General features: G+C 42.1%; 1 protein-coding gene across 1 annotated transcript in view; it reads right to left on the bottom strand.

Moving 5' to 3' along the window:
- Nucleotides 1–768: 768 nt before the first annotated feature.
- kiaa0319l (KIAA0319-like ortholog) overlaps nt 769–10,980 on the bottom strand; it is a 14,853-nt gene continuing 4,641 nt past the window's right edge. The window contains exons 7-21 of the mRNA XM_046057862.1: nt 9,663–9,755; nt 9,363–9,495; nt 8,998–9,103; nt 8,727–8,849; nt 8,514–8,637; nt 7,553–7,685; nt 7,238–7,386; nt 6,031–6,182; nt 5,688–5,826; nt 3,329–3,488; nt 2,966–3,108; nt 2,375–2,497; nt 1,737–1,827; nt 1,542–1,633; nt 769–1,426 (exon numbers count right to left, since the gene is read on the bottom strand). Coding sequence (XP_045913818.1) covers nt 1,230–1,426; nt 1,542–1,633; nt 1,737–1,827; nt 2,375–2,497; nt 2,966–3,108; nt 3,329–3,488; nt 5,688–5,826; nt 6,031–6,182; nt 7,238–7,386; nt 7,553–7,685; nt 8,514–8,637; nt 8,727–8,849; nt 8,998–9,103; nt 9,363–9,495; nt 9,663–9,755 — 1,958 coding nt within the window. The 3' untranslated portion in view covers nt 769–1,229. The remainder of the gene's footprint in view (nt 1,427–1,541; nt 1,634–1,736; nt 1,828–2,374; nt 2,498–2,965; nt 3,109–3,328; nt 3,489–5,687; nt 5,827–6,030; nt 6,183–7,237; nt 7,387–7,552; nt 7,686–8,513; nt 8,638–8,726; nt 8,850–8,997; nt 9,104–9,362; nt 9,496–9,662; nt 9,756–10,980) is intronic.

Here is a 10,980-nt window from a genome sequence, read left to right on the forward strand (position 1 = left end):
AAATCAAAGTGCATCGACATCTAATCACAGCCTAAAGGTTGGTAATAAAAAAAAAAACAACAAAAAACTTAAGTGGTCTTCATGGTTCAAGGAGTCATTCCATTAATGAATAATGAAGTGAGTGAGGAAGAAGTGTTCAGTCCATCCTATTCGTTGTCTTGGGAACTTCTCCTCATTATCAAACCAAACTCATTAACGTTGTGTATTCCAGTGTGTGTTCCAGTGATTTAATCCACAGAGAAGCCTTCAGAGTAAAAGCGAGGCGTTTTTGTTTTTTTGAAAGACACCTTCTGCCTCTGATCGACACAACTAACAACACTGTGACTCTTCCCTGGGTTAATAACAGAAATAAAAATGTATAAACTGCTCTGAACAAACATGTTTTGGCTCAGCAGCCAGAAAAATCTACACATACACCCAACATACAAAACGTGCAGGCGATCATTCCAGTATCAAATTATACCAGAACTACTTTCACTCTTCATGCACATATTTTTTTTCTTTTTTTGGAGGAGGAGTGTCCATTGCTGTTGGTAGCTCTATTTTGGTTGTGTTTGGTTCTTTCCAAAGAGTCACCGTGTTTGGCCTCTTAACAAAAATCATCAGAGCAGAGTTAACCATTGGTTTTAACATGGCAGTGTTTGGTAGCATCAGGGTTGACCTGGAACAGTGTGAAAACGATGTCTTTGTGTGCGTACATGCGTGTCTACAAGAGGCAAGGTGTGAGCGAGCGTGTCAAGTGGCTGGTTTTTGTGTAAATGAAGCTTCTTTTCTTTTTTTTTTTTTTTAAAATCAAGAAAGTCAAGTGTCACTCAGGCTACTTACTCTCCCACGGTCTCTAAACAACATGTGCCTCAGTAAGAGGGGTAACTACATTCTTTAAGTCACTGTGTTAAATAAAAGGGGTCTACGTTATATTGTTTTACCATTAAAAACACAGTGCTCACTACTAGTTCTCAGCAAACAGTTTTTTTCCCCTCCATATTGGCTCAGTGTGGGAGCAGGGGAATTTCAGTACAGTGGTGTTTTTTCTTTGACCGCATGTTTTTCCTTCTTTCTCTTCCTAAATCCAGGCAACACACAGTCTCTCTTCACAGATGAGAGGTGTGAGGGTTTTTGTGTTGAACAACGACAAAAGAGAAACAGGAAGAGTGAGGAACAGAGGGTTGTGACAGCTGAGATGAGATGTGTGTGTGAGGGCAGCAGCGAGCTCCCCCCTTCCTCCCTTGCTATAGCAGCTCCTCTCTTTGCTTTTTGCCCCTCACCGGCCCCTGCCCGTTCCTCAGGGAGCCATTCTGGGGCCGCAGGAGATGCCCGCGCTCCTGCTCTGTCCACGGGACCCCGCCCTGACCGTCATCGCTGTACAGGTCGGAGTCTGAGTGCATGAGGGCGGAGGAGGTGGGAGCGGGCACCGGCTTCATGCGGGCTGTTAGGCAGGCGGTGGAGGAGAAGAGAAGGAAACAGTTTGATGTCTAGCCCGGACCAAGTGGAATATTTAATTTAATCCTTTACTTAAACAGGTAGTATGTGAACTGTCTTACCAGCTCTAGGTGGTTGTAGCTCCAAACTGTCCTGCTCATCAGCTTCTAGTATTTTATACCTGCTTTTGCTCCTGCGCACTTTGCTCTTACGCCTTTCAGGGGCAAAAAAAGAAAGAGAAATTATGTACATACTGTATGTAGAAGAAATTTAGTAATAATCCTAATAATATCTGACAGTTTAGAAACTGTGATCACCTGTTGCAGCAACACACCATCCCCCAGACAACTGTTGCTATAGCAACCACAATCATAAAGGATGCTATGGTCACATAGAGCACGCTCCACTCTGAAAACAAAATATTTGTTAGACACAAAAGCAAAGTGTGTTATCACTCTGCAATGGACTACGTGGAACATATTAAAAAGCCATTATTAAAGCCCGGGTAGTCAATGCTGGATGAATTAGCAAGAGACAGCTAAGTTTTGAAAGTGTCCCCCTCTGTTCAAGCCTCCCTTTCAAAGCAATTTCCCTAAAAACGCATTTTCATGAGCAATGAGTGCACAGACAGAGGTAGGTAGACAGGCACATAAGCCAGCCAATCATTTTATTCAGAATGAATGAAATGATTGGTCATTTTTAATTTAGTCCTGCAACAGCTTTTTTAATTTTCATGTCAGAGTATAAATCAGGGTATTTGTTTTAATTACTGCTGTCGGGATGTAAAAAGACATGACAAAAAAATGCTTCCGAAATAAATTGCCTACTACATGAATATTTCAGAAGATTAAAACCATGAGATCTTTACTGTGGTGTTTGGGGAAAAAATTACCATGTTACATGTGATGCACTGACCGATGAAAATACTCAATTAATGAGATTCATCTCATCTCACCACAATTGCTCTCTGCATCTCCAAGCTGAGCTCGGATGAAGTTCTCCATCCAGAAAGGGTGGCAGACACAGCTCCGTGTGAATGAGTCACATTCGCCGTGACCTGAGCAGTTTAGCTGGCAGACTGAGGGAGAAAAGCAGCAGGGTACCATATGTATATTTATAGAACAAACGGGTTCTTTAAATACAAGAACATTGTACAGATTTCATCACAGAGGCAAGACAGAAAGAGTCAAGGGAGGATAAGATATAATGTGTAAATCATAGAGATTTGACCTTTGAGTCCTGTCAATCCCTGTCATAATCTGACCATTATCTTAGAGATCAAGAGGTTAAAGCAGCTGTGTTACTATGACCTGCCTGTAGCATCTGGTTCAAGAGGAACATCAACTTAAATCATGTGGCAACGTGTATAAAACAAATTCACAGAACATTATATGATTTTAACTACTAAGCTTGTTATACTGCTTGTAAACTAATATGTACAGTATAATCCAGCATCATGTACAGCATAGTGCCCTGTGTACAAAGCACATTTCTTTCTCCCTTTGTTGTGTGTGTCCCTTACAAACTATATTTGCCATGTACTCACTGACTGTATCCACTTGTCGAGCCTTGTAGATGAGAAAGTCATTCTTCTGCTTGCGCAGTTTGTTGCGTAGGCTAAGTGCAACGCTGTGGCCAGACAGAGGAGGGCGCCCTGGACCACCTGACACCAGGAAGACCAAACGAGTGCTGAGGAGGGAGGAAGAAAGGGGAAAAATGCTTAATTATATAGTAAAATCAGGCTTTTTCATGATTATGTTTATATTTCATTACCAGGCTTACAGATGAAAAGTCAAGTTGGAGTTATAATAAAAGTCTAACATTCAGATATACAGGGATTTTAGACCAGAAATAAAACTTATAACTCTGTTAAATAACTCTAACTAAAAGAATAAGTAGAACGACTCACCTGTGCTCATTATACGCACTGATCTCCCGCACTATGATGTCGCTGTCGAGCACACCCAGTAAAACCCCAACCTGGCGCAGCAGCATGTCACGCTGCCGGTGGGAGACCTGGGATACAGAGACCTCCAGCACCAACTCCACTAGGTCACGCTCCCATACGTCTGATAAACAGAAAACAGAAAACTCAGAAGGGACCTGGACAGGGGTGGGAATGGTAGAGAGGAGAGTGCAGTGTACTGGGAAAGAAAAAGTAACAAGTAGAGGGAGAAAGTGACATGAGAAAAACAGGCTGATTGCAGGACCCATCCGATACTCTGTAATCTGGGAAAGAGGCCAGAGCACCAAGTGACGGATTAGTTTCTGGCTGCGTCTGTGTCTGTTCACCGTATGCTGCACGCTGACCTGCTCAACCTTCTGCTGTTGACTGCAGAGTCTCTTGCTGTGTGGAAGCCGTTCGTATGCATGGGCTTTGGTTTGAAAGGAAAAAAACTCCATTACATCGCAAAAGGCATTATGTGATGAAATGCTGTAATTTAAAAAGGTTCTTTTTATGAGATTCTGAACATTAATATAGCAGACAACAACTCTTTGCTGTGGAAAGATATTGTGGAGTAATGGTTCCCTGAGCAGAGAATGACGTCAGACTCCCTCTGCATGTGTTGTTTTCCCAGCCTCTCAGACCGTTGTTTATACAGCCGGTCAGGCCGCGTGTGCATGATAGTGCATGCGAGTCCCTCCGTGTGAAACCGTTCATCTGTGAGGAGAGTGATATAACAGTTGTTTCTTTTTTCATGTAAGGCTACGTACAGACTGCAGACCAATACGATTTTTTTGTTCATGTGTGACTCCATATGTTTCCAGTTCGGAGTTGGGACACTTCCATATGTGGTCCAAATCCAATACAGATAGCATCTTTTTAAATGCAACCCGAGTTTGGACACTCAGGTCGGAATTGATGCGACTTTGACTTCACTCTTGAGCAGGTAGTGTCACAGTTCTGCTGTAGACGGAGCCGAGGTGAAGGAAAAAGCTCCACAAAAATCCATTCTTAAACATGTGGCTCTCTTTCTTCTCTACCTAGCTTTCATTTGCTCACAAATTCCCTTTCTTACACCTGAAATCCATCGGATCGCAAGCTCTCTTCTGAATTACGTGCATGCTATTTGTCTGAGCGGTTGTGGGGCAGTTGCATTGTACAGCGGCAAAAACCGTAATGAGAAGGACAGAAAGTTGTGAACACTTATCATAATTTGGGAGAAATGTGACCCGTGAGAGGACAATAAAAAACGAGAGTCTCCTGTGAGCTAACCGGAGCCAACCTCTGTGGCTCCTTGTTTACTTCTGTATCCTGCAACAGCGTGCTACATGTGACGTCATGTTATTCTTCTGCACATGCGGGTCACTTTTCAGGCTGCGGACAGTTCACACTGGAGTCTGATATGGGCAATAATGTGAACTGTCAAACAAAAAAAATCGGATCTGGGAAAAAAATCTGAACTGAGTATTAAGGCCTGCAGTCTGAACGTAGCCTATTATTTTGACCAAACCAGAGTTGGTGATTGCTGGAACAGTAGAAAGACTAACAAAGACAGTTTTGGTGAGTTTTTTTGTTTCTGCTGAGTTTGAATGAAGTGTGTTGACGTGCAAGATAAAATAATTGTTTTATTCCCCCCCAATGGAGTCTGGTGGCAGCAAGAGCGATATAATAGTTAAACAATAAGATCATTTTTGTTAACAAAAAGGTCTATCTCTGTAGGGATCTTTTCCATAATGTTGTCAGACACAATCTGAGCCTGCCAGTGGCAAAAAAAGCACTTCTAGTGGACATTGTTTGACTAGTGAATTTGTCCCCTGCTGCCATTGAAGCCTGATCTGTGTGTGAATATTTCTGTGAATTAAGGATTTATTGTGACCAAACCAAAGTTGATGATTGTTGAAACAGTTACTGTTTTTCTCAATGAAGTCTGGTGGCCCATTGGTTTTGGTCTGAGATCTCGTGCCCTAATTGCCCCCATTTAGTGACCGCAAATGTCACATACAGCTCCTTTAACTTTTGATTTTTTTTCCACTTTTCCTGAACATTGCCCTCAGTGACCCCAAGAAAATGTTCAGTATGTGGCAGTGGAGAGAGCAACACAACAATATAGAAAGAGTAATAAGAATCTTTTTTTTCAGTCAAGGACTCTTTTTCATAAGATATGGTGAAATCACAACAAACTGTCACCTTACTACAATACGAAAGCGTGAAAAGAAGCTGCTGCTCTTTGATTATGAGGGACGACGAAAAACGAAACAAGAGACATAAAAGCATGGTGCATCGCCAAAAGAGGTTTTATATCAGTGTGAAAGTGTGTATATACCTGGTTTGACCTCCACTGTGCCCCTGTCAGTGCTGGTCTGTCCCTTACTGTCAGTTACAGTTAGGGTGAAGCTGTACTTCCCCTCCACCAGGTTTCCCAGAAACAGCACTGCCTGGTGGTCTGAGCTGTTCAGTACATCCTATAAAAAAAATACACAAGCGTTAAAATGTTTAAAATTTTTGCTCATTTGCTAATACTGTGGATGTCTGACGTTGGCTACAAGGTAAATCACAAGCAGCTGTTTTAGCGTGGTTTAAGTGTTTCAGGGAGGAATCAGAGTCAGAGCAAACAACAATCATTTGTAATATTCAGTCCAAGGACTCATTACAACAGCGAGTCTCACCCCAGCGGCAGGGCTGCTGTCATCTCTGGTCCACAGGTAGCTGACGCCACCTTTGTCATCAGTGGAGCGAGATCCATCTAGAGTGGCGGTCCTGGCAGGCAGAGCGATGGGCGGACTCGACACAACATGAGCCACTGGCGGCTGGTCCAGTTCTGGTGGAAAAACACAAGACACTGATTTCAGAAACACATTACACTCAAAAACGCATCATGAAATACTGTATATTCATTCATTGAGGTGGATATCCAGGTACAGTTTAAGCCAGTGTTTCTTGCTTGTTGCCATTGTTGCATCTACAACACTTACAAAAGGAGGAGACTGAAAACCAGAGGGGACAGTTTTTTTTAGTAGCAGGTCCTAAGCTCTGGAACTCTCTTCCTCTCAACATTAGAGCAGCTACCTCTATTGAGAGCTTTAAATCACTTTAAAAACACATCTTTTTGCACTGGCTTTTAACACATGCTGAGCTGTGACATTTTATCGTTATTATTGCTTTAAGTATAGTTTTTATCTGTTGTCTGGTTTTGGCATATTTTGTTTTAGAAGGGTTGTATTCGGAAATTTATTATGCTTTTTTATCTTATGCTGTTCTCTGTATCTGTATAGCACTTTGGGGCAGTAGTGACTGTTTGTAAATGTGCTATATAAATAAACTTTGACCTTGACCAAAAGTAATATAAGGAACAGAAGAAGAAAAAATATGGATCATCACTCAACACAACAGATGTCTGTGCGCATATTCCGTGTATGTAACTAGGTATGATCATGTATAGCTGATTGTGTGTGCGTGCGCAGGTATTTATAATCATGTGTATATAGGATGAGTATTTGTGCACATATGTGCATTGTACAGTATTTCTGAAAATGTTTTTATTATGGACTCTTGGGAGACTAGCTTTGAGCAAAGGATTTACTGACACTGTGCATAAAACAATGTCAAGTTCAGAAACATGCCCAAAGCATACAAGCTTACCGTTGTCTTAAACAAAAATAGTGAGATAAGAACGACTTCTGCTTTAAACACACACACACACACACACACACACACACACCTGTACTTATAATGCTTGAAAAGTGTAAATGCTTCCTTAATTACAAATTCATATTTCTCAACAACATCCATAATCCTCACCTCTCTGACACCAACCGCTGCCAGCTATTTTGCTAAAGAGAAATGGATTAGTCCACACACACACACTCTCCTAACCTTCTCTGACGATGACCGTGACAGTGTCGCTACTCGCCAGCTTCCTCTCATCAGTTACTGTCAGGGTGAACTCGTACGTGCCGACCTCAAGACCTGTCACCGTGGCAACAGCCGTGTCTGCATTCTCAATCTTCACACCATCAGGACCCCTGGTGGAGGGAGACATGTAGACAGAAGCAGAAACACAAAGTGTGAAAAGGAATTTACATAAACTTTGATGACACTGAACAATAAAAAAGGGGCAACAGAGCTTGACGTTTTTAACTGAGGCTGCAGTCAATGCAAAGTGCCTGCATAAGTCTGTGTCTGACTGACTTGGTTTGTTTCCAGTGGTAGGTGGCTATCTTCTGGTCGTCGCTGCTTTTATTGCCATCCAGCGTGGTTCGATCAACCGGCAACGTCAGCTCTTTCTCCGGTCCTGCATCTGCTACTGGTGGCTTGTTGTTTTCTGGAGGACGCAGAGTGAGAGGGACACTGCGATGAAACCCACATGAAAGATATAGTACAAAGTGGGCTGATGTTGTTCTTTGTATTCTTTCAACAACAATTTTCTTAATTGGTTATTAACTAATAACATCCCAGAAAAAACAAAAACAAAAAAAACCCTATATAACTGTATTCAGATCTTCTGATTCTATGATCATTTCTACTGCGCACATAAAGATCACCTGCTCTGGAATTACAGATTCTTTTTTGGCTACTGTTACTGAATGCTTCGCTGACCTCGCAGGCGGATGTGTGTTGACATAAGAAGCCTGTTCAAACATTTCAAAATCTCATAGTTGTGTGTGGTGACACTCTCTACACTTGGCTGAACGTACACACGGACCCACAGACATCTCCCATTCACTGAGACAAAACACTGTTGACCAAATGTTAAGCAAATAGGATTTCATATCAGCAGTTTAAGTACTGACATCAGCTTCACACATTATTAAAAGGCCAAGTATAAATACAGCTACATTATATACTGATGCTCAGTAAGCTCTTCACATTTCATGCGTATATTTGAATATAACCTGTGGGAGAGAGTAAGGGCTAACAAGAAGTAGTGTTTAAGTGGTGCACACAGCTGAATTAATAGATGTAAAAAACATGGTTAATAAAAGTAAGGAAAGCATGACAGCTATAAGGAAGCAAGAAGCAAAAACTGCAAATAATACTCTCACCAGCCTATTAATCAAATATGCCTCTCAACGTTTCACTGAAAACACTATTCAAAAAGTGCTCAGGTGACATTAACAGGAGCTTTGTTTTTTACTCTCCAGCTGCTTACCTGGCTGTACAATGACAGTGACCTGCGCAGTGTCTTGCTGTCCAGCAGAGTCTGTCACGGTCAGTTGGAAGGTGTAGTCTCCTTCCTGCATAGCCGACAGCTGCAAGATCGGTGTCCGTACGCCCTGAAAAGCACAAAAAGATGCCATTCTTAGCCATGATTCTCTTATCAAGGACATAATTAACTAAAACCTTATATGTATGAGCATCTCACCTGCATCTCCACCACCTTGTCTTTGCTCTCGGGGCTGAGGGACCACTCATAAGACAGGGAATCATGGTCGTCGGTGCTTTGGTTGCCGTACAGAGTGATGGAATTGCGCGGCAACTGGATGACCTGGATGAATTAAGAGGAAAGACCAGCTATCGGTTATCAGGAGTGCATTAGTGCAATTTTTTTAAGTGATCTACTACTTCCTGTAATTGTATGAATATACAATAACTAAAACAGTGGTTTGGTCATGGTGACAGAAAGTACTTCAGACCTGGTTAGGGCCGGCGTTGGCCACAGGCCGGTAATCCTTGGCTTTGTTGACTGAGAGCGTGGCCTGTGTCGAGTTTGTGGCTCCGTCTGAGTCTGTCACTGTCAAACTGAGAAATATAAATAATGTCACCTCTGACTTAAATCAAAACACAGTCCGTAAAATCCTAACTTTGATTTGCATGTAGTAAACAACAATTTCAGTAATTTATATATAGAGAATTGGGGCCCAGTATTCAACAGTTTTTTCATTCCCATTTCTCTCGCTCTTTGTAAATGCTTAAGTCAGATATTTATAGCATATTTATAGCCAATTTCACTTAAAACAATGACATTGATCTCTACAGGATGACAGAGGTCCACCCGTACCTGAACGTGTAGTTCCCATGCACCAGACTGGTGAGGGTCAGGACGGGTGTGTCGGCAGAGACCTTCTCCTCCCTCAGGGGACCTTTAATCTCTTCCCAGTGCCACGCCACCACCTTGTCATCATCGGTGCTCTCTGTAAAGAGGAGGAAGGAACAGGGCATAACGGAAGAGGGGCATGACCTGTTAAATACATCTGACAGCATGAGAGGGAAATGGTACATATTTTGAGGCTTCTTCTCATTAGCTGGTGTTTAAGATGTTTGAGCATGTGTGCATGTGTGTGTCATGTGGGACACTCACGGCTGCCGTCTATGACAGTGGAGCTTGTTGGCAAAGAGATCTCCTGGAACTTTGGGGAAACTACAGCAACAGGAGGCTTGTTTACCCGCGGCTCTGTCAGGTGGAAAACAAGAAATTAACTTGCTTACCGAACTGTACATAAGCTGTTTGCGACTGAGGCAGCATGCACAAGTCAGTGGCTACCTTAACACAAATACAACTGTGTCTGGCAGGATAGCAGCCCCGTCTTCCAGCAATAAGATCTGAGTTTATCTAGTCAACGTGAGACATAATTGTGGAGTAATTCCTGATTTTTATAATTTACGCTGGCAGTTAGGGAAGACAAACCATCAGACATTAGTCATGGTCTCCTGAAGACCTACTATAGCAGAAGATCCACACCATTACTTAGCTTAATTAGAATTAGCACGTGCATTATTAGACACTGTTTATATCAAGCTACAAATTTCGACAGAAGAAAACACTGTACACACAGGCACTGATTAAAATAACACTAACATGTTACATTACAACAGCTCTACAACAAAAACAGCACTTTTTTTATAGCTTTCAGTCTCAGAGAGTGAGGTGTGACAGTTCTTCTTTGCCTATGTTTGCCATATGTCATCATGTTTTTTTAGGTTTTCCACACAGGTGTCTGCCACATGACTTAAGTCAAGTCAATTTTTATTTATTGGTCCAATATTTCAAATTTGCCTCAAGGCGCTTTACAATCTGCACAGCATACGCCTAAACTATTGGATTTCAAATGACTCACTTATGTACTTTCCTTTTTGATTCATTTCCTGTATTTACAGTGTTCGCTGCATGAACTGGTGGTGCAGCAGCTGAAAATATTACCAAGTTCTGTGATGTGGCAAGAGAAAAAGTCTTGGAATATATTATCATTTAAATTCTAACACAGGAAAACTGAATAATGGAGGAGGACGAGGAGTCAAAAGTATGTCCTCAATAACATGTACATTTAACAGGATATTTTCTAAAAAACTACAGCCTCAAAAATGTCTATTATGTAAAATGAAGCGCTCAGAAATCAAAAATCGAATATTGTGTATCAAATTGATATTTACTTCAAGGCATGTGTATATTGTGTTTTGGTTATTTCATGTCTGCATCAACCGCTTGTTTTGAAAGGGGGCACACTCCCTGCACACCACAATGTGAATTGGGGCGGCTGTGGCTCAGGCGGTAGAGCGGGTTGGCTGTTAATCGGAAGGTCGGCGGTTCGATCCCTGGCTCCCTGGTTGCGTGTCGAAGTGTCCTTGGGCAAGATACTGAACCCCAATTTGCCCCTGGCGGCTATTCCGCCAGTGTATGA

The sequence above is a fragment of the Micropterus dolomieu genome, linkage group LG09 (assembly GCF_021292245.1).
Source record: "Micropterus dolomieu isolate WLL.071019.BEF.003 ecotype Adirondacks linkage group LG09, ASM2129224v1, whole genome shotgun sequence".
Lineage (NCBI taxonomy): Eukaryota > Metazoa > Chordata > Actinopteri > Centrarchiformes > Centrarchidae > Micropterus > Micropterus dolomieu.